Source organism: Macrobrachium nipponense, chromosome 13 (genome assembly GCF_015104395.2).
Source record: "Macrobrachium nipponense isolate FS-2020 chromosome 13, ASM1510439v2, whole genome shotgun sequence".
NCBI lineage: Eukaryota > Metazoa > Arthropoda > Malacostraca > Decapoda > Palaemonidae > Macrobrachium > Macrobrachium nipponense.
Window position 1 is genome coordinate 34713391 of NC_087206.1, and position 26413 is coordinate 34739803.

General features: G+C 42.3%; 1 protein-coding gene across 1 annotated transcript in view; it reads left to right on the forward strand.

Moving 5' to 3' along the window:
* Nucleotides 1-5874: 5874 nt before the first annotated feature.
* LOC135225735 (protein asteroid-like) overlaps nt 5875-26413 on the forward strand; it is a 52034-nt gene continuing 31495 nt past the window's right edge. Inside the window, 1 exon segment of the mRNA XM_064265127.1 lies at nt 5875-6075. Coding sequence (XP_064121197.1) covers nt 5879-6075 — 197 coding nt within the window. The 5' untranslated portion in view covers nt 5875-5878.

Here is a 26413-nt window from a genome sequence, read left to right on the forward strand (position 1 = left end):
ACCTGACGTTAGTACAGACGGACTGACTGTGCATGTCCAGATCGAAGCTTTCAATATGGAACTTAGACATAGTCTGAAGTTCTTGATGTCAAAGCATTCGAACATCTCCTACCTGTTAACTTCTTGCATGTGATCAGGAAGCATTTTTCTAACCACCCTAGATACGACAAAGAGGGTTTAGTGAGATTTTAAGCCATCGTCACAAGTTTGGCTTTAGAGAACACAAGGCGGTGTGCTCTCTAAGCTTTTCGTTATGGCCTAAGAATGGAAACCCGTTTTGTCCTTGGGCCAGGGAGCTTGGAAGCAAGGATGGCACAAGTTAGTGGGCAGGAGCCAGAGAGAGTCCTGTGCCCTGTCAGGTCTCTCAAGTTTTATCTACATAAAACTCAAGAAAGTCGAAGTCGTAGGACAATCTGCAGTGTTCCGAAAAGACCAGACTTGCCCCATATCGAAGAACACCCTGGCTTTATTGTTAAGGAGGTCTTTCAAAAAAAAAAAAAAAGCTCTTCTTTGTGTTGCACAAAGATTTGAAATCTTTTGATTTGAATGCTCACGAGGTGAGGGCGCGGCCTCGGAAGCATTTCAAACAGAGCATGGCACTCAGCAACATCCTGAGTACCATGTTTTAGCGAAGCAAACTCTGTGTTCAATTCACACTCCCTGCGAGATGTGAAGATGGCATATGAGATCTGCTGCTCGCTAGGGCCATACGGTGTCTGCAGACACAATCTTGGGGGCAAGAAGTACCAACTCATCCTATCCTGTAGAAAATGGTTAGGAAGAGCTCTTAATTTAGTAGTTGAGTCGCCGACAACGGTGACTTCTTAACTCTTAAGCCTTAGTTAACACACCTTAACTTTGGCTAGGTGGGTCAGTGGTGATATATATATATATATATTTATTTTACTTCTTAGCCCTCATGGTATGGTCAATATGGTCTAGTCACGTCGTGGTCTCGCCCCTGTTGACAGATCATCTGGAGTGCACCAGCTATATAGGTCTCTACCTCGCTGGCAACTCTAGTAGCACAAGCAGACTTACGCGGCAGTAACCACGAAGTCAGCTATGCTAACAGGTAAGGAATCAAGATATCAATTATCTGCATATATGTGTTTCCTAAAATCTCATTCTGTCTACTCCCACCACCAAAGGTGGGATTCAGCTATATATATATCTGACAGTAAGTTTCATGACAAAATGATATTGTAATGATACAATTAAGTTTGTTCATACTTACCTGGCAGATATATATAATCAAGTACCCACACCTCCTCTCAGGAGACAGTGGAAATAAAATTATGAATAGAAAATGGGAATGATTCCTGCCTACCCGCCTCCCAGCGGCGGGAATGGGTACTAACCACCTGACTCCCACTGCGTGTGTCGTAAGTGTTTAAATTTCTGTCGGATTCGGAAAAATACAGCTATATATATATCTGCCAGGTAAGTATGAACAAACTTAATTGTATCATTACAATATCATTTTCCCACAGTGTTTTCACATTATTGTAAATTATAATGGGAATGAAGTATCTTTAAAATGATTAATTTGCTTTCCGATTGAACACCAGAAACCTTTGGAGAATACACACAAAAACTTTGCACAAAATATTGCAATATACGTACCTAGCAGAATTAATCTAGGAAACAGGAGTTACATGTCTGCACCAAGAAGCCATGACTAAGAAATGAAGCTGGATTTAACAAGCAAGGCCTAAATCCAAAACCCCACTTAAAAGCTGAAACTTGAAGCAAAAAACCCATTGTCCCCAGACCCACATTTCTAGATGACAGTAATATGAGATGTACGGTGTATGCTGACCATCCTCTTCCACAATGCATCAGGACAAAAAAGAATTACTAAATTTGCAATAGGATAGAGTATACTTTTTGTATTGCGTATTATGCACATTAAGGAGACATAAGATCAAGGAAAAAAAACTCAAATGTTAAGAGCTAGTAATGAAGCAAAGAAAACTACTGCAACCATTACTGGTGAGAGGGGAAGATATTCTCAATTCAGTTCTTCATTTTGAAGCAAGTGAAATACTGTATGGTGTCTCTGGTTGTTAATATAAGGACTTCCCCCTTTATTTCCACTGGAAATCCAGGTTAACCCACCCACACCAAACAGATTTTTGAGGGGGAGGTGAATAACAAAACTGAGTGAAAAAACACAGATGTGGGCTGCCTCACCTTTTATCCTCTCCCCACACAATTGTACCACAAAGGTACTGTACTGTCATTTGTTCTCCACTGAGGATCTGGTGTTCCTTTTGCATAATGGAAACTATTTACTAAACCTGTAAGAATCTATATAATAAAAAAACTGTAAAAGACTATTTGATCATTTTTAGAATAATATTATATTAGTCTGGCATCCTTTGTTAGGTTAGATTAGGAAGGTTTGTTACATGTATGTTTTGGATATTTCCTGATATTTTTATGGTTTCGTTATCTCCCAAAACCCCATTCATTCTTACAGGAATACAAACCATTGCCTTTTATATAGAAATGTCTTTCAGTGACTAGTATAAATAGTCATTGAAATTGGTGACAAGGGGATAATGGCAAAGATGGGGTTATTCCTCACTCATTTTGATAACCCTCACTCACCTAGCTATGCTTCTTCTGACTGCTAAGTTGGACTTATGTCAATGTTGTGGGTTGTTTTGTTTACACATAAGATAGTATCATATTCAGAGGTGTGGAAGATAATACCAAGTGTAGTGAACCTTCATCCGCTACATTTTGATGGATGCCCAGGGTGTAATAGTTAATCGCTGGGGAAATTTGCTACTGTCTGGAATCTTTTGGTAGAGGAGTTAAGTACCATTTACTACAATGATTTTCCTGCCTTTAAGAGTTAAGGACATTGATTACTGCTACTTTCTCACGAGAGATTAAGAAAATGGGCTAGGAGCAAAGAGAGAAAGCACAAGTACTTTTCTTCCTCCTCCTCCCTCTCATCATGCTCTTCCTTGCCCTCTTCCTCATTTTCTTCTTTATCTTTCTCCAATAGGAAGAAGGAAATGAGGAGTCCAATAAGGATTCTCACAAGAATGTCTTGTAGAATTTCCAGTGAGTGCTCTTCCCAGTCTTTGGAAAGTGGTAGCGTTGGTAACCTGTGAATGACCAGTCAGGTGTTGGCCATGTTGGCATGAGCCTCACTTAGTATGCTCAGTACCCAGTCTTGGCCAACTCTCTTGGACATAAGGACTGCTCCCTTCCTCTTTCATCCATGGCAAACTCTCTTGGAGGTGACAGTGTTTGGTTATCTGCAGGTTCCTATTCAGCTGTTAACTGGGCTTTACAGGCCTCAATGAGCACTAAATACCCAGTCCTGGCCAGTTCCATCTTGGACGTGGGGACTGCCCTGCCACTCCCTACTGCTCCTTGGGGCTGCTCAGCCAGCAGGTCCCCTCTTTGGTGTGAGCCAGTGCCAGGATTTCCTACTTGCTTGGAGCTACAGTGCTCTCCATTTGGCTTTGGTTTGCCTCATATCCTGGAGTTGCTTTTACATGATAAAGCTACGCTTACTCTCCTCAAGCAGCCATACTTAGCCCATGCTTCTGAAGCTTACAGAGTTGAGTCACTCTACCCTCTACTATAGTGTGAGTTCAGTGCTGAACCATGCACATGCAAACAAGAAGTTCATGTTGTGGTTCTCTCTTGTATGACACTTATAGAGATGTTGCTGATGATATTACAGAAGTCTACAAATTTTGAGAGGTCAACTTTTTTCAACCATGATTTTGAGAGGTTACAAGGTAATATAAAAATCATTATTCTGTGAAAGTGTATTGGCTGGCGGACCACAAATTTTGATTGGTTATGATAGCAAATTGTTTTTTATGTGATTGACACCATTGTCTGATCATTCAAGTTCACAATCTGAGAGGGAGTCATCAAAGCAATAGATTTTTTTCTTCAGCACCATTAGTTATGATTATTCATGTCCACAATATTAGAGAGCTTAGCAATGTATACTTGGTTTGTCAACTTTTCTTTGGGGATACAGACAAATCTTGCTTGCTTCAGGGAATCAGTTTAATCCTGGAGGTATTTTTCTCTTCTTGTTCTCCTTGCTCAGGGGGGGGGGGGGGGGGTGGAAAAGATTGAGCTTTGGTTCCTCTTTATGCTTTTCTGAAGTGTGTTTAAATAGCAATGGAGAAGAGTCTTTCTGATAACTGGGCACCTTGATCCACTGTGCAGTCTCCTGCAAGCTCTCTGGGTCAAAGGGTATTGTGGCCAAGTCTTTTGGGAGTGACCATGCCATTGTTCAGTATTGAGAGGGCTCAGACCTTAAAACTGTGACAAGGCACTCAGATTTCTTCTGGGGAACACAAAGGTAGACAGTTCCTTTCTCCAGCTGTCATTAACAGGGGAAGTCTGCATCCTTCATTATGGTTACTGACTACTTTTCAGGCTACCAACATTTCCCCTTTCTGTTACTGATTCTGTTCCAGCCTAAACTCTTGGATCTTTCTAGCTTTGGTCTTGTCAGCGAGGTGAGGTCAATGCTGGAAAAGAATGTGCTAGAATTATAGACAACTAGTCTTCAGCCTTTTACATTGCCATTTTTGGTGGAAAATCATCCAATGGTTGGAGACTAGTCATTGACTTCTCTCTGTTGAATTAGTTTATTAGTTTTGTGCTATAGACTTGATTCAGATGGGAGCACTGTCTTTTGTTGGATTCCATTACAAAGAGAAACTTCATGCATTCTGTGGATCAGAAGGATCCATATTTTCAGATGCCCATCTGTCACTCCTCCAGGAAATGCCTTCTTTTCATCTGGGAAAGTGGCTGTTTACCAGTTAAAACCCTGTGCTTTCAGACGGTTACAACAGCCCCTCAGGTGTTCATGTGAGTGTTCACGTTGGTGTCGGCTTGGCCTACATGCATGGGGTATGTTTTCTGCATTATCTGAATGACTGACTGGCTCTAGCATTGTAGAGATGCAGTTGCTCCAGAACAGGGACTGTTTCCTTTTTGTCATAATCGAGGATGCAATAACTGGTTAGAAGATGGCTCATGTGCTGAAGTTTCAGGTACATATGGGGCCTGCTAATAGACAGATCGTTGTGAGTTTCTGATAAGGTTCCTGCTCCAGCATGCTCAGGGAGGTGACAACAAAGTTTGTCATCTCAGGAATGACCAACTTGGATTTGGTAGATTGTCTCGGGCATTTCCAACAGTGCTCACTTCAATGGGAATTGAAGCAAAATTGGTTGGCTTAATTAAAGCAACCATTCCTTTCACTTCATGCCCTAGCTTGCTGGCTGGACATTTGGAACATCTTTGTAGAAGTTCTTGTGAACTCATCACTGGAGATTCTTCTTTTCTTAGATGCAGATTCATGAGTTTTGTTTCACTGTTGAGCTGTCAGCCATGTATGTTCTGGCTACCAGGAACATTTTGGTAGACCAGCTCAACCTCCATGGCCAGTTAATTGCAACAGAGTAGTCCCTACTTCTATATTATCCCTTCTATCCTGTACTGTATTGTGCAGTGTCTGGTTTCAACTTTGGATTTCATTAATTCACTACTAGACTTAAAAGCAAATTCAACAATGGGCACAGTATAATGAATAGGATTTGGAAATTACTTAGACTGAAATTTCATTAAAAAAATAAGGGTTCCATATTTAGATAAGAATGAAATGTTGATGAGGATGGCTTGGACAAGTCCTTCACATCATCCCAGTGGAGATTTGTTAAGGTTAAAAATTTAAAGAAATCTGGTTAAATTTTATATAGGTTATTCTTATAAATAGTATTATAGTATTAAAGAAAACAGAATGTCTTTACTCAATAAATATAAACAATTTTTACTATGAACTGCATCCTAACTTTATCAACTTTATTTTCAGACAATGGGTATCAGAGGACTTATGTATTATATGAACGAAGAGCTTGATGTTATGGAAAGCTACAAATTGCGCAACTGCAATGTTATTTTTGATGGCAAGAATTTGGCTCATTTCCTTCACAATGAATGCAGAGGCATTAATGTGTCCTTTGGAGGAGACTTTGATAAATATTCCAGCTTTATTCAGAAATATTTTGAAGCGTAAGTATTTAAAAAGAGTTTTAAGAATAGTGTACAGTATATGAACCTATGGCAGCCTTTCTTGTATTCTGACAAAATTGAATTGATAGCATTTGCATGATTTTTCTATCATTCAGCTTCAAGAGATTGTTAACCCTTAAACGCCGACTGGACGTATTTTACGTCGACATTTTTTGTCTCTCGGGTGCCGACTGGACGTATTTTACGTCGACATACAAAAGTTTTTTTAAAATTCGTGGAAAAATACTTTAGGCCTACCAGCCAAAAAACTCTTGAATCACGCCGGCCTTGGGGGATGCTGGGAGTTCACGGATCAAGGTGTTGTTTTTGTTTACAATCGTTACGCAGGCGCGCAAGCGCGAATTTCTTTCTTGCCCGCACTAAAAAGTATCTGTGACACATCTCTGAAACTTATTTCGTCACTTTGACATAATTTTTTACCATTTTAAATAGCCGTTACTGGAGTATTTATATATGAAAATGTGCACATTTTTATGTAAAATACAACAAAAAATACTCATGATTGTAGCTTTTATCAATTTTGAGATATTTTTCATATAAAATAACGATAAGTGCCAAAATTTTCAACCTTTGGTCAACGTTTGACTCTACCGAAATGGTCGAAAAACGCAATTGTAAGCTAAAACTCTTATATTTTTAGTAATATTCAATCATTTAACTTTAATTTGCAACTAATTGGAAGTCTCTAGCACAATATTTCGATTTATGGTGAATTTATGAAAAAACTTTTTCCATTACGTCCGCGCGTAACTCTTCCGAAAAAAATCATACATGCGATTGTGGTGAATGTTTGCACCATTTTAAATTAGCCGTTACATAAAGTTTTATATATGAAAATGTGCGCAATTTCATGCACAATACAACTAAAAACAACCCATGGTTGTAGCTTTTATAAATTTTGAAATATTTTATATATAAAAAATGATAAGTGACAAATTTTCAACCTTCGGTCAATTTTGACTCTACCGAAATGGTCGAAAAAACGCAATTGTAAGCTAAAACGCTTATATTCTAGTAATATTCAGCATTTTCTTTTACCTTCATTTTGCAATAAATTGGAAGTCTCTAGCACAATATTTCGATTTATCGGTGAATTTATGAATAAAATAACATTTTTCTTTACGTCCGCTCGGTAACTCTCCGAAAAAATCATAACGTGCGATTGTTGGTAATGTTGCACCATTTTAAATTAGCCGTTACATAAAGTTTTATATATGAAAATGTGCACAATTTCATGTATAATACAACAAAAAAATAGTTGAAGGTTCTAGCTTTTCTCATTTTCGAAATATTTGCATATAAATCACGATAAATAAAAAAAAAACCACGTTCGGTCAAATTTGACTCTACTGAAATGGTCGAAAAACGCAATTGTAAGATAAAACTCTTACAGTCTAGTAATATTCAGTCATTTATCTTCATCGTGAAACAAATTCGAAGTCTCCTAGCACATATTTAAATTTATGGGTGAATTTAAAAAAAAAAAACTTTCCTTCCCTCCGCGCGCGGATTCTCCGCCACAAATCTCCGAAATGCGTAAGTTCCATTCTCGGAATATTTGCTCCGTTTCATATTAGGCATTTCATAGAGTTTTATATATGAAAATGTGTGCAAATTTCATGTAGAATAAAACAAAAAATATTTGAAAGTTGTAGCTTTTCTTATTTCTGAAATAATTGCATATAAAAAAATATATATAAAAAAATTCGACATTCGGTCAAATTTAACTCGTCAGATATGGTCGAAAACGGCATTTGTAAGCTAATATTCTTACAGTATAGTAATATTCAATCATTTGTCTTCATTTTGAAAGAAATTGGAAGTCTCTAGGACAATATTTAGATTTATGGTGAATTTTTGAAAAAAATATTTGTTTACGTCCGCACGTTACGAATTCATGCATTATTTTATGATAATATTTTCTCTGTGTTGCTTTTATCGTTTTACAATGTGTTATATACCAAAATGATTGCAATTTAGTGTAAACTACAACGAAAAAAAAAAGTAACTTGTTACCTTTAACCGTTTTGCGCACAGCGCGATTTGAATACAATTACTATATATGAAATTTCGTTTTTGCGCTATCATATATCGCATTATTTATATATGATAATGATATTTTTTTTCATTTCTGATGGTTGCATACTAAACTTCAGGCAATGACAAAACAAGGAGCCAAAAATGAACTCTTAATCTTCAAAACTAAGCGCGCTGTGATTTTTTGAAAAAAAAAAATTTTCCGCTTCCATGCTCACTCTGAAACATCTCCAGCACACGGGAGACATTTTTTTTTTACCGCTTCGGCGTTTAAGGGTTAAGGAATTGTAAGCAGGTTGAGACATACTCGGGTTGACCAGTTGGATTCCTTTAATGTACAAGAGTTGATTACAGATCAAGGGATGAGCGGGAACTGACTTGTCTTTTCCCGAACCCCGTGCAAGAAGATACACATAACAGGGAAAACATATCGTACCTCAAATGGAACATTCTCCCCCCCCCCTACACCTCCCCTTTAAGATCAAAGCTCCCCATTCAAAGCAAAACATAGTATATTTAAAACATAAGTATAGATTTCTCCTTTTAGTTGCAAAAATAATAAAACTGGTAAAGGTAGTAACATATGAAGCAAAGGGAATTCAGCTATAATAAAGATACTCCTTCACACAGCGCTGGAACATACATAAATGGTAAACATGACAGAGGAACACTTATTAAACCCAAATAATCAGGATTAAAGTATATGCACAAAACTTGACTGTTTAGGGGATATTTATTAAACACAACTAAAATGAATTACTCTGTAATATAATCATCGTCCCATTGCGGGGGACGACGTACCCTAGTGCTACTTCTCTCCTGGGTGGGTACTGGGCCAGCCTCCCCCGAGGCGGTGGGAGTAGGTTTCTCCCTCAGGTGGTGTGGTGGTAGGATCTCAAAATGCTTGCGATTTCTTGTCGAAATTCTTCCGCTCCCGTCTAACCTTATGCGATATTGGCGGTATCTATTCTTTTCAATAACCACCCCGCGTTCTATTCCAGGCTCGTGTAGTCACATCCTGGATAGCTACTACCTCAATCCCCTATTTGTAGGGGGGAAAGATCCTTGGCTTTCTCATTATACTTGGATGATATTCGTTGCTCAACAACGCTTCTTTCCCTCTCTCTTGCGGACAGGTTTCCGACCATGCTCGGTGACGAAATGATAACTTTTTAACATTGGCACCGAATCTCGAAGTTGGCGACCCATGGCCAGCTGTGCAGGGGACTTATCTATACCACGTAATGGTGTATTTCTATACTGCAATATCGCCTAGAGCTACCTTGTCATTGTCTAGCCCTCCATCAGGTAGAGTATTGCCCATTAATGTTCGTTTGGCGGTGCGCACAGCAGCTTCTGCCCGCCCGTTGGACTGGGGGTAGTGAGCAGACGACCACTCATAGATACCCCCCACTTACCAAAGAAATGTCTCATTTCCATGCTCGTTAGATTCGTGCCCTCGTCCACTGATATTTCTTCAGGTGCTCCCCACTGCATAAATATCTTCTAAAAACTGGGATCAATCTCGCGGATGTAGTTCCGTTAGCGAAGAAATAAATTTTCCATCCATCCAGTCAGTCGATCGGCGTAGACCATATACTGCCTCCCTGCTACTTGAAATAAATCTGCAACAGTTCTCTGAAACGGATATTCGGGAGGGGGAGTGTATATAAATACTTTCCCTTTGTTGCGAAGGTGCCGCAACGTTGCAATCATGACACTGTGCCCTATAATTTGCCAAGTCACCCTCAATCCCAGGCCAATAACTGCCTGTCGTGCTCTTCTGATCATGGAGTCAGTTGATTGATGACCTGAATGTAAATTGGTTGCAATGCGTAAACGTAGTGCTCCGAAACTACCAGACGAACATGCCCCTCGTCATGTGCATATGTGACTAATCCTTCAATGACACTCAGTCTATCACGTACATTGAAAAAAAGGTTTTATGGCAGGGCTCCATTTGAGACCTTGACGACGGCCAACCCTCTTCGCTGACACGTCGCTGCAATAGTAAATAATCAGGATCCTTCTCTGCTTCCCCCTCATGGTAGCCCAGTCCATAGTAATGACGTCATCCGCCAGCGATGACGTCATGGAGGCAATACAAACTTCGTTCATAAGTTCCTCCTCTTCTTCGTCTTTGACGGTAGTTTTCACTGCGAATCACTGGGTATCTTGATAACGTATTGGCTGCCGAATTCTTCTTCCCCGGCACAAATATCTTATGTAAAACTATATTGCATAGTTTTCTCTTCAACCTAGTAGTCTCGGGTTTGCAATGTCTTTTAGGCTCCTATCCCCAAAGAGTTTTACCAAAGTCTATGGGTCCGTGATTAACATTGAAATTCGGGCATCCCAATAAAAACAATCTCGATTTCCTAAGGCACCATACTACTGCAGCCGTTTCCCCTCAATGACGCATAGCCGGCCTCCCGCCTCCGTCAGGTGCCTGCTGCCACATAATGCCAGTTTCCATCCCCCTTACAACAAAAGGGGCATTGAGATCCTCGCAATTGCAATATTGTTGCAATATAACAAATCCCATTCCTTCTCTGCACCAATCGGTAACAACAGCAGTGCGCCTTGTCTTATCATAATATGTCAGTCCGTCGCCCAACATCTTGCAAAGCTGCTGTCCCGGGCTGCAACAAAACTGTTTTGAAGGCGTTGGTCCCATAATTTCTTTCGATGGGGGGGATTTCTTGAGAAGATCCCTGAATGGTTCCATTACCGGTGCTACAGCACGAAAGGTGCAATTTGGTTCACAAGTCCAAACCAAGATCTTATATCTGTGATAGTTGGGCTTGCAGGCATGGGGAAGTTCTTAATGGCACTCATACGCTCATTAGAAGTCTATAATTATCCCAATCAAGTTCGTACCCCACAAACTCTACCTGTCTTGACAAAATCGGAATTTATCCGGATTCAGCGTAATACCATTATCTCCACATAATTGCAAAAATCATAAGTATGCCAAAAGGCTCCCTCAACACTGTTGTCATATAACAACACGTCATCTATGCACTTGTACTTTCTGTGTACATCAATAATAACGTCATCGAAACCTTTTCTTTGTAGTAGCATCGGGGCCGCGCAATGACCCATAGGTGTTCGACAATACTGGTATCTCCCCCATGTGTAATAAACGTTGTCAACTGTCGGCTCTCCTCATCTAATGGCACCTGTGGAATCCGGCATAGGCCATCACTACAGTCTTCTATGTACGAAGTGGCACACCCGAGGACCATGTCAAAAGGAGCACATGTGTGATGCGTTTCTCGTTTGCAATTCTTATTCAGCTCTTGATAGTCCACGGTCCTCCGTGGTTTACCATTTTTCTTTGCTACCACTACCATCCTCGCACACCAGTCCGTAGCTGTACCAGCAGGGAACCTCCCTAATTACTCCTAATTTGACATCTTCGTCGAGCTGAGCCTCAACATCGGCTCCCAATGCTTTAGGAACTGGTATAGGTGTAGACACGCATAGGGGATGGCACCTTCCCTCAGGTGAATGTGGTGAGGGGCTCCTTTCATCATCGGCAGAGGGTTTCTTGAAACGTTGAACGTAGTCTTTGCAAACGTTGCAGTAGCCAGTCCCTCAGCCTAGGGACATTCTCCTCTGTGGCAGCGTTATGGCATCTCGCGCTGACGACACCACCCCATACCCGTGTGAGAACGTTTTCTTCAGGCGTTTTCTTGGCGGGGGTTAGTCGACGCAGAGGGTTTCCGAGTGACGTCATTCACGGTAAGCGACAGTATGATGGGGTGGGAAACTTTGTATGCACTAGACCTAGTATTTACACACTCCTAAAGACATATAAAAACGGGTAGCACCTTGCACAATGATAACACTAGTGCTCACTGATTTATCACCAATTCTATTAGCATATCAAACAGACCCATATTTATTCTCAATGACTTCTCCCCTGCGTGATTTACAATGACATTACACCGAGAGAGATTAGGTACCTTCAAACCCAATTTTGGTAACAAATCTACCCCTACTATACACACTTCTGCCCCTGTGTCTGGAACAGCCTCAACAACGACACACTCACATGAAAACTCATGCTTAACCTTTATTTTCACCATCGGCAGTTTCCCCACTGCCGCACATAGGCCTACCTGGCGATTGTCCGCAGGTGGATAGGCAACAGTGCATGACGTAACAGACGCGTCCAACAATAGGCGCCGTTTTGGCGGGCTGTTTGCCCCCCTTGAAAACAGAATTTAGCAAAGTGCCCCACAATACCACACTGAAAACAGTTAACATTATCAGCAGGACATTTTCCCTGCCAATGAGAACAGGACCACCACACTTTTTACACCTGGTATCTGAATTACTGTTACCAGTAGGTTTCGAGCTACTACGGCCACGGCCGTGTCCCTTGTCACTATTATTAGACCTATAGCTAGCAATAATTTTACTTTCACCTTCTAACCCACTTTCAACTAGGCCTAAGCCTATCTCATCCCCTTTTTTTTACCAAACTAGCTACGTTTGCCCTTCCACGAGCGCTAATACTATCCTTTCTGCAGATTCATAAATTTCACATTTACGTAACAATTTCTGCACAGTATTGAAAACCTCATGATCCTGTAGGATCTCTTGCTTAAGTCCCACATTGCTTAAACCACTTGTTATCCGCTGAACTAACACAAAATCATTCAGATCAGCTCGACAATGGGGACACTTAAACCCACAATCTAAGGCCAATTGTTGGCACCTAGCACAAAAGATTTCGCAGTTCTTGATCGCCTTGTTGCGCTGAGAAAAACTTGTCCCATGCCACTGCCTTATTCACAGACTTCGTCGTGATCTCCTCCAGTCTGTCAATGCCTCAGAGGTCGTTAATGAGTTCCACTGAACCTCTGAGTGCGTTGCATCTATAGTCATCCTTAACTTCTCATCGCAGTTTAACCGGATACTGATAAGTGCATTCTCTCCTGAGACGTTTCCTAAGGCCAGCCAATCACTCATAAGAGCGACACCATTCTCGAAAACTGCTTTGTGTCATCTCATAGCTACACTTCTCAGGGCACATCGCCCTAACACTCCCGAGGCTGAACCATGTGGTCTTCCTTGTGCCATGAGGCCAACCAAAGCCTGTAACAAGTCCTGTCCCTCGTGGTGCCGGTGTGCATTCCTGCTTGCAGTGCCCCTGGGGGAACGTCTTGCTGTGCCCCTGGGTGTGTGTGATGGCCTCGTCTCAGCATCTTGTAGGTCCTGCTTTGGAACGAGAATCACTGCGCCATGTAAGCAGGTTGAGACATACTCGGGACCAGTTGATTCCTTTAATGTACAAGAGTTGATTACAGATCAAGGGATGAGCGGGAACTGACTTGTCTTTTCCCGAACCCTGTGCAAAGAGATACACATAACAGGGAAAACATATCGTACCTCAAATGGAACATTCCTACAGGAATACATATATATGTATGGATTTAAATGGTATAAAAATGGTCCCCATATTCTGTTAAAATACTACTAGTTTGAAAGACAAAGAAAGTTTTTATAACTTTCTATAGGCAATGACTTCCTAGTACTAGAGATTTCCTCCCTACTTCTCATCATCCATAATGGTAATCTGAGCAAAGACCAAAGCTGAATCCCAGTTAAAAACTAGAAAACCAGTAGGTAAAACCCAAAACCTTTCATGCTGTATGAAGCTTTCATCTTGCTTACTGTAGTTCATCATATCATCTTTAATATTTTTTATGTCAGATTTGTCCTTTATATTTAGTTGTACGTGAAATTTCTTTCTACTCTCATCTTCGTAGCGCAGTCTCACCTCCATACCCTCGTCTGTGATTTCATCTCCCTCCTCCCCTTGTCCAGCCACCATCTCCTTTCCTCTCCAGTCAAATGCCCAAACCATATCCTTCCAGTCACAGGATGCTACATCTGTGTTAAACTTCTCCATGTACAACATATATTTCCACTGCATTTCAGTTTCTATTCCATTGTGCTCATTTCTGCTGCAGGAATCAGCACATCCTTTATGCATGTATCAAATTTCAGCTGTTGCTGCTCTTTTTCTTACTCCCCCATATTTTCTTCACTGTCCAGTGCATTCAGAAGGTAGCAGAAATGCTCCACTTTTTCAGATATGTACCTTTCCACCACAGTGGCACTCCACATCCTGATCATCCCCGTATAATATAGTATTTGCCAAGCCCATATTTCACTTATTACACAATATTGAGCTCATTCCCACTCTTCCTTTCCACTGTCTATATTGTCAGTGTACATCTTTTTCTTCCATTACCACAATGCCTGTCTTGTCCACATTGACCCTTAGTCTTTCCCCTCTCCATTCCATTCTTCCTGCTTTTAAATATTTTTATAACCTCTGATTCTGGTGTTGTCACTTCGTCATCTGCACAAAACAGTTTCTTCTTGTCTTCATCTACACATCCTCATTGCTTTCTCCATTTACTACAAAATTAGCAAAGGACCCACTACTGATCCCTGTTGGACACTAATATCTATCTCAAACTCTCTTGAGAGACTACACCTGTGACAGATTATGTGTTATGGTACATTGATGCTCAAATCTGATGCAACATGATTATTTTTGTATCGTCCAGAATCTCAGACTCAATTTAACATTGCCCACTATAGTCAATTCATTTAAGGTAGATTCTTGTGCCTACAAGACATATGTTTGGCAGCCTGTGATTGGCTGGTACCGGGAGGTAGGCTGCTCGCTCAGTCTTGTTATTTTCGTCTATGGCTTAGAAAACTAGCAGTATGTTTATATTTCTTCATTTATCTCATGTTTTGCACTAGATAAGAAAGGTTTGGTCATACCATAGGATTCAGTATTAATTGTACAACTAAGTCATCTTTTCCCCAAATCAATAAGATAAAACACAAAGGAATTAAAAAGATTAAAAATGAAGAGAAAGGCATTTAATTCTTTATACCTGTTTTTACTTAACATCGGATTTTGCATCATTAACGCAATCAAGATAAAATAAAACTTGTGTTTTCATAAAACACATTCACCCTGAATACGCTGGTGTTTTCAGATTTTGGATGTGTGTAATATGTGAAGATAAAATGAAGAATATGTCTTATTATGTTGCATCCGTAAATGATTCAAGTTTGATGGTATTACTGAGAAAATGATATCTGCAAGACATTGTGCTTGTCGTCTCAGCAAGAGATTTGAGTTGGCAATTAGCGATACAAGAGGTTGCAGTTCCGACAATATTTTCCATGTTATATCATTATATATTCTGTAATTAAATACGCTGAATTCCCATTATGACTGCTGAACATTTTCAATCCAATATCATATAGTATGTCTGGACATATCTGATAAAGAAAAAAAAATAATAATCAGATGGATGCATCTGGTATCGTTAGCTCAGATCTAGGCAGGCCGCGGGGAATTCAGTCCAGCAAATAAGTTGAACTCTGTGGACAGACAATTTTGCACTCTTCAACTCAACCTAAGCTGTAATCAGTGTTTCAGAATATTGTTTCTAATTTTATTATACGATGAATATATTTTTAAAAGGAATAGATATCAGAGATTTATTTGAGTGATATGAAATAATAATCTCAGTGAAGTAATAGACAACAAAGAATTAAGAAAGATTGACATCCTTTCAGGCTGAGTCAAGTACGAATGCAACATCATAAGACATATTCTTCATTTTCTCTTCACATACTACACGTGTCTAAAATCTAAAAGCACCAGCTTATTCAGGATGATTTTATTGTATGAAAATACAAGTTTTTTTCATCTTGATCGCAGGAATTATTAAAGATCCGATGATAAATAAAAACAGGTATAAAGAATATAATGTTTCTCTCTTCACTTTTACTCTATGTAATTCCTTTGTGTTTTATCTTATTATTTTCATGAAAAGATTATTTAGTTGTACAATTAATATCGAATCCTTTGGTATGACCAAAAGTTCTCTATCTTTTGTAAAACATGAGATAAATGAAGAATTATAAACATATTGCTAGTTTTCTAAGCTACAAACAGAAATATGACGCAATGAGCGAGCAGCCTATCTCCCGGTACCAGCCAATCAGAGGCCGCCAAACAAACATCTCGTAGGCACAAGAATCCACCTTAAGTGAATCGACTATACTAGTGTTAAACGTCTTTTTTTCATTTCTAATATCATACATGTCGACAACTTTGCAAATTCACAGCTACCACTATTTTCCTTATTGTTATATAAATATGATGCCTTTTATGCATTTGTATAATTCGTAATCTGTGTGATTTGAACTTTTTTTTCCACATTGCTTAGTTCAAAGTATTGTGTGATGAGGTTAGCGGTGCCGTCAATGGCAGCATGTTTAACATGTGTCTAGGGCTGGTGAACATAACTACCTCTGCAGCATTGTAGCAATAGCCCTAATAAGCTCAACAGTCATCATAGCAACATTTTCAAAATAAGAATATGAATTACAAGTTTTCTTTGAATGTTGAAGTTTTAGTCTTGTGTTTAAGCTGCCTGGATGTTGCAAAATGATTTATAGCCCTAAAAAAATAATCTAAGCCTTCTGAAATGAGATTACATGTTCTTTGAGGAATAAAAGATGATGATGATTTTGATTAGTATATATGGAGAAGATGGCTATTAATTGAAATATCTATTAGTATTAATATCAAGGCATATGGAACACTTATTTTTTAACTGGCTTAAAATATTATTTTGTACATGAACTTCCCTGCCAGATATATACTTAGCTTAGGTCTCTGACGTCACGACAGAAAATTCAAAACTCGCGGCACACGCTACAGGTAGGTCAGGTGATCTACCTTACCCGCCGCTGGGAGGCGGATGTAAGAACCAGTCCCCCTTTCTTGTCAGATTATTTTCTGTCGCCGGCTGGACAACACCTGTTGTTCAGTCCTTACGATAGTTAAATTCGTTCTCGTTGCCGACGATTTGGATTTTGGTGAAGTACCCTTTGTTTGTTGGCTTGGCATACGCTTTTTGACGTGAGGTTTTTCTTTTGGATTTCTCTTACAATATCTATAATCATGGAGGATTCTGAAGTTAAGAAACCTAGTTTATTTAGGGTTTGTTCAGTGAAGGAATGTAAAGTTAGGCTTCCTAAAGCTGCATTAGATCCTCACTCTGTATGTACGTCTTGTAGAGGGAATGAATGCTCTTTTATTAAAACCCTTGCAAAGAGTGTAGAATTTGGATGAGGATGGTTGGAAGGCTCTTTCTTCTTATGTGATAAAAGTTAGAGAAGGATAGGGTGCGCAAGGCTTTTTCAAGGAGTTTCTAGTAGATCGAGGGTGAGTTGAAGTTTGACGCTGAGAATCCTGTAGTAGAAGTAGTTCTTCTCCGGTTTCAGCCCCTGCACCCAGCTTTGAACCCGAAGATTCGTTTTCGGAAGTTGCTTCTGGAGAGCCTCGATCAGGAGTAAGGAGAGCCTCGCTCGCTCTCGACAAGGTGGTAGAGTGATGATAGTGCAAGTGATCAGTTCAGTGCCCCTAGTGCAGTGGAGGGTGCGTCTGACCGGCTCACTAACGCTTCCAGGCCTAGAACCTCTTCCAGACTCCCAGACCCAGTGGAGGAGGAAAGGTCGAAAGCCGCAGGAAGGTTAGGGAGAACCCCCACCGGTCAGGCGTCCCCTCGGCAGTTCCTGTTGCTCGTTCCCATGGCTGCCTTGGATCGAACCAAGAAGGAGTTATTGCGCCAGTGCTTCTCGTCTTCTTCGTCGCCTTCTCCTCAGCGTAGATGGAGTGCCTCGGAGTCGTCTCGCCCTCTCAAGAGGCCCTGGAAGGCTCCTTGCGCCCTTCCTTCCAGCCCCGAATCCTTCGCGGTAAGAACCAGGAAGTTGGAACGCAAGGAGAACCAAGATTTCATCCGTTTTACGCTTCTCCTGTTCGCTCTCAGACTTCGTCCCTGTAGAGGAAGTTTAGAGATCTCCTGCGCGTGTCCTGGCGGGTCTGCAGGCGCAGATTGCGGCTTTAGCGGAGTCTATTGCCGGGACTTCTCATCGTCGGAAGGACGCCTCACTTCCGGTGAAGAAGTCTAAGAACGTTCCTTCGGCTAAATCTCCTCTGGCTAGAGAAGCTTTTGAGCCTGTTAGTAGGAGGTCAGAAGTGCAGGCTGGAGCTCGGGATCTTTCTCTGAGTAGGCTCTCCTCTCTTCCAAGCAAGAGTTGTGAGCATGTCAGGCGTAAGGAGCCAGACAGGCTCTCTCCTCAGGATTTCCGCTCCTCTTCAGTTAGGCGTCAAGAGCTTGACAGACGTCAAGAGCCTCATTTTCGTCAGGAGCGAAGGAAGAGTTCTTCGCCTGGCGGCCACTCTCCTTTTGACGGACGCTCGGAGCCTAGTAGGCGCCAAGAGCCTAGTAGGCGCCAAGAGCCTTGTAGGCGGCAACAGAAGCTTTCTCCTCCGGTGGATCACTCCCGATTGGATAGGCGCTCAGAGCCTTGTAAGCGCCGCGCTTCTGACAGGGAATCCTCTGTGGATGTTTTCTCTCCTATTGGCAGGCGTCAAGAGCCTGGCAGGGGTTTTGAGCCCAATAGGCACCAAGAGCCTGGCAGGCGTATTGAGGATGGCAGGCGCCAAGAGCCTAGCAGGCGCAGAGAGCCTGATAGGCGCTCTCCCTTATCCAGACGCTCTTCTGTGGAGTTAGAATCTGTTTCCGACAGACGAGCCTCCACTTGTAGGCGCTCTCCTAGTAGGCGTCTCCCCAAGTAGGCCGCTGTCTTCTAGCAGGCGCTATCCAGTAGGTCTCCTCCTGGGAGGCGCTCTCAAAGTAGGTGCTCTCCTAGTAGGCGCTCACCAACTAGGCACTCCCCTAGTAGGCTCTCTCCTGGGAGGCGCTCTCAAAGTAGGCGCTCTCCTGGTAGGCGCTCTCCTACTAGGCGCTCTCCTGGTAGGCGCTCCCCGTGTAAGCGCTCTCCCAGTGGTTTTTCTCCCAGTAGGCGCTCTCCGAACAGGCGCTCTCCAAGGATTAGCTCTCCTCCGGGCAGTAGAGCTTTTAGACGTCATTCTTCGGAAGAATTTATTGGGGATTCGGAGGAAGATTTGCCCAAGGATGCTTCGGTTTCTTCGTATAAGAGACTGACAGACCTCCTCTTGCAAGATTTTGGGGAGTCTCTTTCGGCCGTTGCTCCTCCGTCTCCTCCGTCCTTATTTTCAATGACCAATACGGCTAAGAAGTCTTCAGTCGTTAAGATGAAGCCTACAGTGTCTATGAAGAAGGCTCTGAAGAACTTTGACGACTGGTTGGTTTCAAAAGAAGAGAAAGGCAAGACAGTTTTTTCTTTTCCCCCGTCCAAGCTGACGGGTAAGATGGGGTTCTGGTACGAGTCAGGAGAGCCCTTGGGTCTGACTCTTCCCTCTTCTGCAGACTCGGACTTCTCTTCGTTGGTTGATTCCGCACGTCGCTTGGCGCTGAATTCTGCGAAGACGACGTGGGGTATGAGCGAGTTGGATCACCTTCTGAAGGGAATGTTCCGAGTCTTAGAAGTTTTTAACTTTCTTGACTGGACCCTTGGAGTGTTGGCTAAGAGGACTCAAGAGCAAGACACTCTTTCGCCTGAAGACCTCCACGCAGTTCTGTCTTGTATGGACAAGGCAGTGAGAGACGGTTCCGGGGAAATTGCTTCACTTTTTTTGGTGCAGGAGTAGTAAAGAAGAGGGCCGTTTTCTGCTCTTTTCTTACCAAGGCGGTTTCTCACGCACAGAGAGCTTCCTTGCTGTATTCACAACTTTCCCCGCAACTCTTCCCAAGAAGACTATTAATGATACTCCAGCTCGTTATCAGCAAAAGCGACGCAGGATATGCTGGCTCGCTCTGCTAGAATCCCGAAACCTTCGTTCAACAGAAGACGAAGAAGGAGGCTCAAGTAGGCAAGAACCCTTCGAGGAGGACCTTCGTCTCGCTCTTCTTCCTCCAGAGGTTCGAGACCACCTAGAAGAGGAAGGACCTTCTCTCGTCTATTAGGGCCAAGAAGTAGTTCGTGTGTCCTCCAGACAACTGTGGGTGCCAGACTTCTGAACTTTGCAGATGTCTGGGCACGAAAGGGGGCGGACAACTGGTCCCTCGCGATCATCAAGAGGGATACCTCATTCCCTTTATCTCGAGACCACCCTTGACCACCACTCCAAGGGCACTGGTGGCCAAATACAAGACCCACTAATGAATCAAGCCCTCGCTCTAGCGGTAGAGCTGATGTTAGAGAAAGAGGCAATAGAGATGGTTCAGGACCCTCTTTCAGCGGGGTTCTACAACCGTCTGTTCCTAGTTCCCAAGAACTCAGGGGGATGGAGACCGGTTCTGGACGTGAGCGCCCTGAATGTCTTTGTGAAGAAGAGGAAGTTCGCTATGGAGACGACGTCATCAGTCTTAGCAGCTCTTCGTCCCGGGGACTGGATGGTGTCGCTGGACCTTCAGGACGCTTACTTCCATGTGCCGATCCATCCTTCTTCTCACCAAATTTCTCAGATTCATGTGGGGAGGGAACGTTTTTCAGTTCAGGGCCCTATGCTTCGGCCTTTCCACGGCCCCCCAAGTATTCACAGGACTGATGAAGAACGTTGCCCAGTGGCTTCATCGTCGAGGGAGTGAGGATTTCCTCTACTTGGACGATTGGCTTATCAGGGCCAAATCCAAGGAGAAATGTCTGGAGGACTTACGAGTGACGTTGGAGCTAGCAGCTTCTCTGGGTTTGCTAGTGAATTTCGAGAAGTCACAGCTAATCCTCCCCCAGTCAAGAGCGTATCTATCTGGGGATTCTGATGGCTTCTCAGGTTTTTCGGGCGTATCCGTCCCCAGAGAGGATAACCCGAGGTTTGGAGAATGGTAGCAATCTTTCTAGAGAAAGATGTATGCACAGCAGGGAGTGGATGAGTCTGTTGGGGACACTCTCCTCGCTGGAGCAATTCGTTTCTCTAGGAAGGTTGCACCTCAGACCCTACAGTTCTTCCTGACGAGGAACTGGGATCGAAGATCTCAAGGTCTGGACTTTGCGTTCAAGATTTCGCAAGAGATAAAGGAGGATCTACGTTGGTGGCTAGACCTCTATTGTTCAAGGAAGGCCTTTCCTTGCAGGTTCGGAACCCCAACCTAGGGTTGTATGCAGACGCTTCGGACATAGGTTGGGAAGCTACTCTCGGGTCGAGAGAAGTGTCAGGCACCTGGATGGGGGATCAGGTGTCCTGGCACATCAACAAGAAGGAGCTAACAGCGATTTGGTTAGCTCTCAAGACCTCGAACCCCTCGTAAAAGGGAAATATGTTCAGATCAACTCGGACAACACCACAGCCCTGGCTTACATTCGGAAACAGGGGGGGACTCACTCTTTCTCCCTGTACGAGACAGCGAGATCGCTCCTCCTGTGGTCAGAGGAAAGGAAGATAAGGCTTCTCACCAGGTTCGTACAGGGAGAAAGAAATGTCAGAGCGGATCTGCTAAGCAGAGGAATCAAGTCCTTCCCTCAGAGTGGACTCTGCACGCGGACGTATGCCAGGAGCTGTGGAGGACGTGGGGCAGGCCCCATCTCGATCTATTTGCGACCTCCAGGAATGCGAGGATAGATCTATACTGCTCCCCTATTGCAGACCCAAGAGCAGTGGCAATAGATGCATTCCTGATGGATTGGAGGAATCTGGATCTTTACGCATTCCCGCCTTTCAAGATTCTAGGGAAACGTTAAGGAAAGTTCGCAGCTTCAGAGGGAGCAAGGATGACTTTGATAGCTCCGTTCTGGCCGCGCCCACGACTGGTTCACAGAGGTACTGGAATGGCTGGTGGATGTCCCAAGATCCCTACCACTAAGAGCGATCTGCTCAACACAGCCCCACTTCGACAGGTTTTCACAAAAACCTCCCCGCTCTCAGTCTGACTGGATTCAGACTATCAAGAGTCTCGTCAGAGCTAAGGGCTTTTCGGCAGAGTCTGCAAGGGCTATTGCCAATGCACGTAGACCTTCCACATCTAGAGTCTACCAGTCGAAGTGGGATGTTTTTCGACGTTGGGTGCAGGACTCATAAAGTTTTCCTCCATCCTCCAGTACCTCTGTGACTCAGATAGCAGATTTCCTTATCTTCCTGAGGGAAAAATGCGGGTGTTAGTTGTCTCCACCATCAGGGATACAGGAGCATGCTTTCCTCAGTTTTTCGTCATAGAGGATTAAACATATCTGAGGACAAGGACCTCCATGATTTAATCAGATCGTTTGAAACGGTTAAAAGAACCTCCTCCTTAGTTCCTAGCTGGAATCTAGATGTCGTGCTGCTCTTCCTGAGGTCCTCAAGGTTCGAACCTCCCCATACTGCTTCGTTCAGAGACCTTTCGATGAAGACTCTTTTTCTCTGTGCGTTAGCGTCAGCGAAGAGGGTCAGCGAGCTGCAGGCTCTAGAAGGTGAGGTAGGTTTCCAGGAGGCTCCGCGGTTTGCTCTTTTCTTCCGCTTTCCTAGCCAAGAATGAAAACCCTTCTTCACCGTGGCCCAGGAGCTTCGAAATCAAAAGCTTATCCTCCTTAGTTGGGACAGAAGAGGAGAGATCTCTTTGCCCGGTGAGAAGCCTGAAATTTTATCTTCAGAGGAAAGAAAAGACTTGCTGCTAATGAAAGCAATCTCTGGTGCTCTGTAAGGGACCCCAGTAGGCCCTTATCTAAAAATGCACTCTCATTCTTTATCAGGATTGTTATTAGAGAAGCACACACTTCTTGCAATCAGCAACAGTTTAGCCTTCTGAAAGTCAAGGCGCACGAAGTACGGGCCATCGCGACGTCTTTGGCTTTCAAGAAGAATTTTGTCATTACAAAACCTTATGAAGGCCACTTTTTGGAGGTGTGAATCAGTCTTCTCCAATCACTACCTAAAGGACGTCATCGATTACGTATGAAAAGTGTTTGGGCTAGGCCCTTACGTATCGGCGGATTCAGTGCTGGGGCAGGGAGCTGAAACACATCCTTTTTAATCCTTTTCCTTGTTAGTTTTAAGTTTGAGTTTTTTGGTTTGTACGAAGGAGGTTGCAGGAGGCAACTCCTTCTTTCGTATACTAATGTTAGTATTTGGTTAGGTGATCGGTTGTGCTTGAGGCTCCTTGCAATTGGTAGTGATAGGCTCTGCATGTAAGCGGTTTGATCCCCATTGACCATATCCTGCTTGGATTCTGCCAAGTAAGTGGACTCAGTTCCCATTGGTAGACCCAAAGAGTTCTTCAGCCATAGGTCACGCCCTCGCTGAGCCTTTAGTTTAGGCAACGCAGACTAATAGACAGTAACTATCAAGTCTTCTGCCTAAATCAGGTAAGAACCAGAGGTTTATATTTTTTATTCCTTTAACATGTGTTGTCCCCACTTTCTAAGTAAGTATGTGTCTCTTTCCCTCCACCAAGGGTGTCAATCAGCTAAGTATATATCTGGCAGGGAAGTTCATGTACAAAAATGATATTGTTAATATACAATAAAGTTTTGTACATACTTACCTGGCAGATATATACGATTGATGGCCCGCCCAGCCTCCCCTCAGGAGACAGGTGGAAGAAAATAACCTGACAAAAAGAAAGGGGGACTGGTTTCTTACTCCGCCTCCCAGCGGCGGTAAGGTAGATCACCTGACCCTACCTTGTAGCGTGTGCCGCGAGTTTTTGAATTTTCTGTCGTGACGTCAGAGACCTAAGCTAAGTATATATCTGCCAGGTAAGTATGTACAAAACTTTATTGTATACTAACAATATCATTTTTCTTAAAAGTTCTTCTGCTCGCTTTTGGTGTAAATTTATTCTTTCATAAGGTAACTTGAAGTGTAAGAATTTGTCGATAACCTCATTTGCTTTCTGGCCAGTTGTTAATATGGAGATGAGAATGCTAAGAAATCTAACACACCTAGGCCTAAGAACAAAATCTTGGCTTTGACAAAAGAATAATTGCATAAGGCGAATATTTGTTAATAAGCCATCATTTTTTAAGTATTTAATAAATATAACAAATCTTTTTGTATGAATATCCAAATATTCCTCTAAAAAGAATATGAAATAGTAAATGTTTTCAGGGTAAATCCATTGTCACTACTCATTGTAGACCTGTGTTCCCCATGTGGGTTCTTGATTGCAACGCCACTCTAATGTTTGTGTCACACAACACATTGATATCAATGGGTGCATTCTACTTTTATATATATGCACATACAGTGGAACCTCGGTTTTCGTACATAATCTGTTCCAGAATTTCCCATGAAAATTGAAATATACGAAAACTGAAACAATAATACGAAAACTGAAACAATAATTCCCATAAGGAGTAATGTAAATACCATTAATGCATTCCAGACCCCCAAAAATATTAAAAATATATATATTTTATAGGGAATAAACAGTTTTACATACAGAAAACAATGAGAAATAAATATAAGTGGCTAATGAAAATAATAAGTGAACATTTAACATCAGTCTTACCTTCATGGAAGATGGCAAGGAGGGGAGAGGGAGGAGAAGGAATTAGAGGTTATTGCTTGGAAGGGGAATCTCCCTCCAGAAGGAATTCAGGTATCAAGTACCTATCTGGGGTTACTTCTCTTTGTTTTTTATTGCCACTATCTGAAGGTACTTCCCCTCTTCGTTTTTTACTGGCAATAGATGTGAATACTATAATACCTACATGAGTAAACAGAGCAATAATCTTTATTATTCTTTTTTTTTTTTTTTGCTCTATCACAGTCCTCCAATTCGACTGGGTGGTATTTATAGTGTGGGGTTCCGGGTTGCATCCTGCCTCCTTAGGAGTCTATCACTTTTCTTACTATGTGTGCCGTTTCTAGGATCACACTCTTCTGCATGAGTCCTGGAGCTACTTCAGCCTCTAGTTTTTTTCTAGATTCCTTTTCAGGGATCTTGGGATCGTGCCTAGTGCTCCTATGATTATGGGTACGATTTCCACTGGCATATCCCATATCCTTCTTATTTCTATTTTCAGATCTTGATACTTATCCATTTTTTCCCTCTCTTTCTCTTCAACTCTGATGTCCCATGATATTGCGACATCAATGAGTGATACTTTCTTCTTGACTTTGTCAATCAACGTCACGTCTGGTCTGTTTGCACGTATCACCTTATCTGTCCTGATACCATAGTCCCAGAGGATCTTTGCGGGATCGTTTTCTATGACTCCCTCAGGTTGGTGCTCGTACCACTTATTACTGCAAGGTAGCTGATGTTTCTTGCACAGGCTCCAGTGGAGGGCTTTTGCCACTGAATCATGCCTCTTTTGTACTGGTTCTGTGCAAGTGCCGGGCATTCGCTTGCTATGTGGTTTATGGTTTCATTTTTCGTATTGCACATCCTACATATGGGAGAGTTGTTATTTCCGTCTATCGTTCTTTGAACATATCTGGTTCTTAGGGCCTGATCTTGTGCCGCCGTTATCATTCCTTCAGTTTCCTTCTTTAGCTCTCCCCTCTGTAGCCATTGCCATGTATCATCGCTGGCTAGTTCTTTAGTCTGTCTCATGTATTGTCCGTGCATTGGTTTGTTGTGCCAGTCCTCTGTTCTGTCTGTCATTCTCCTGTCTCTGTATATTTCTGGGTCTTCGTCTACTTTTATTAGTCCTTCTTCCCATGCACTCTTTAGCCACTCGTCTTCACTGGTTTTCAGATATTGCCCCAGTGCTCTGTTCTCGATGTTGACGCAGTCCTCTATACTTAGTAGTCCTCTCCCTCCTTCCTTTCGTGTTATGTATAGTCTGTCAGTATTTGCTCTTGGGTGTAGTGCTTTGTGTATTGTCATATGTTTCCTGGTTTTCTGATCTATGCTGCGGAGTTTTGCCTTCGTCCATTCCACTATTCCTGCGCTGTATCTGATTACTGGCACTGCCCATGTGTTTATGGCTTTTATCATATTTCCGGCGTTGAGTTTTGACTTGAGTATCGCCTAGAGTCTCTGCATATATTCTTTCCTGATTGCGTCCTTCATCTCTTGGTGTTTTATATCCCCTCCTTCCATTATTCCCAGGGATTTGTATCCTGTCTCATCTATGTGTTTGATGTTGCTCCCATCAGGTAGCTTTATCCCTTCAGTTCTCGTTACTTTGCCTTTTTGTATGTTGACTAAGGCGCATTTTTCTATTCCAAACTCCATCCTGATGTCCCCAGATGCAATCCTTACAGTCTGGATTAGGGTATTCAACCGATTATTCTTTATTATTATTATTATTATTATTATTATTATTATTATTATTATTAAAAGTAATGGCTACTTCAGCAGCATTACGCTTGTAGAGATTCTTCTCTATTTTCCGAATAGCGGCTTTTTCCGTGCCGAATAGCGGC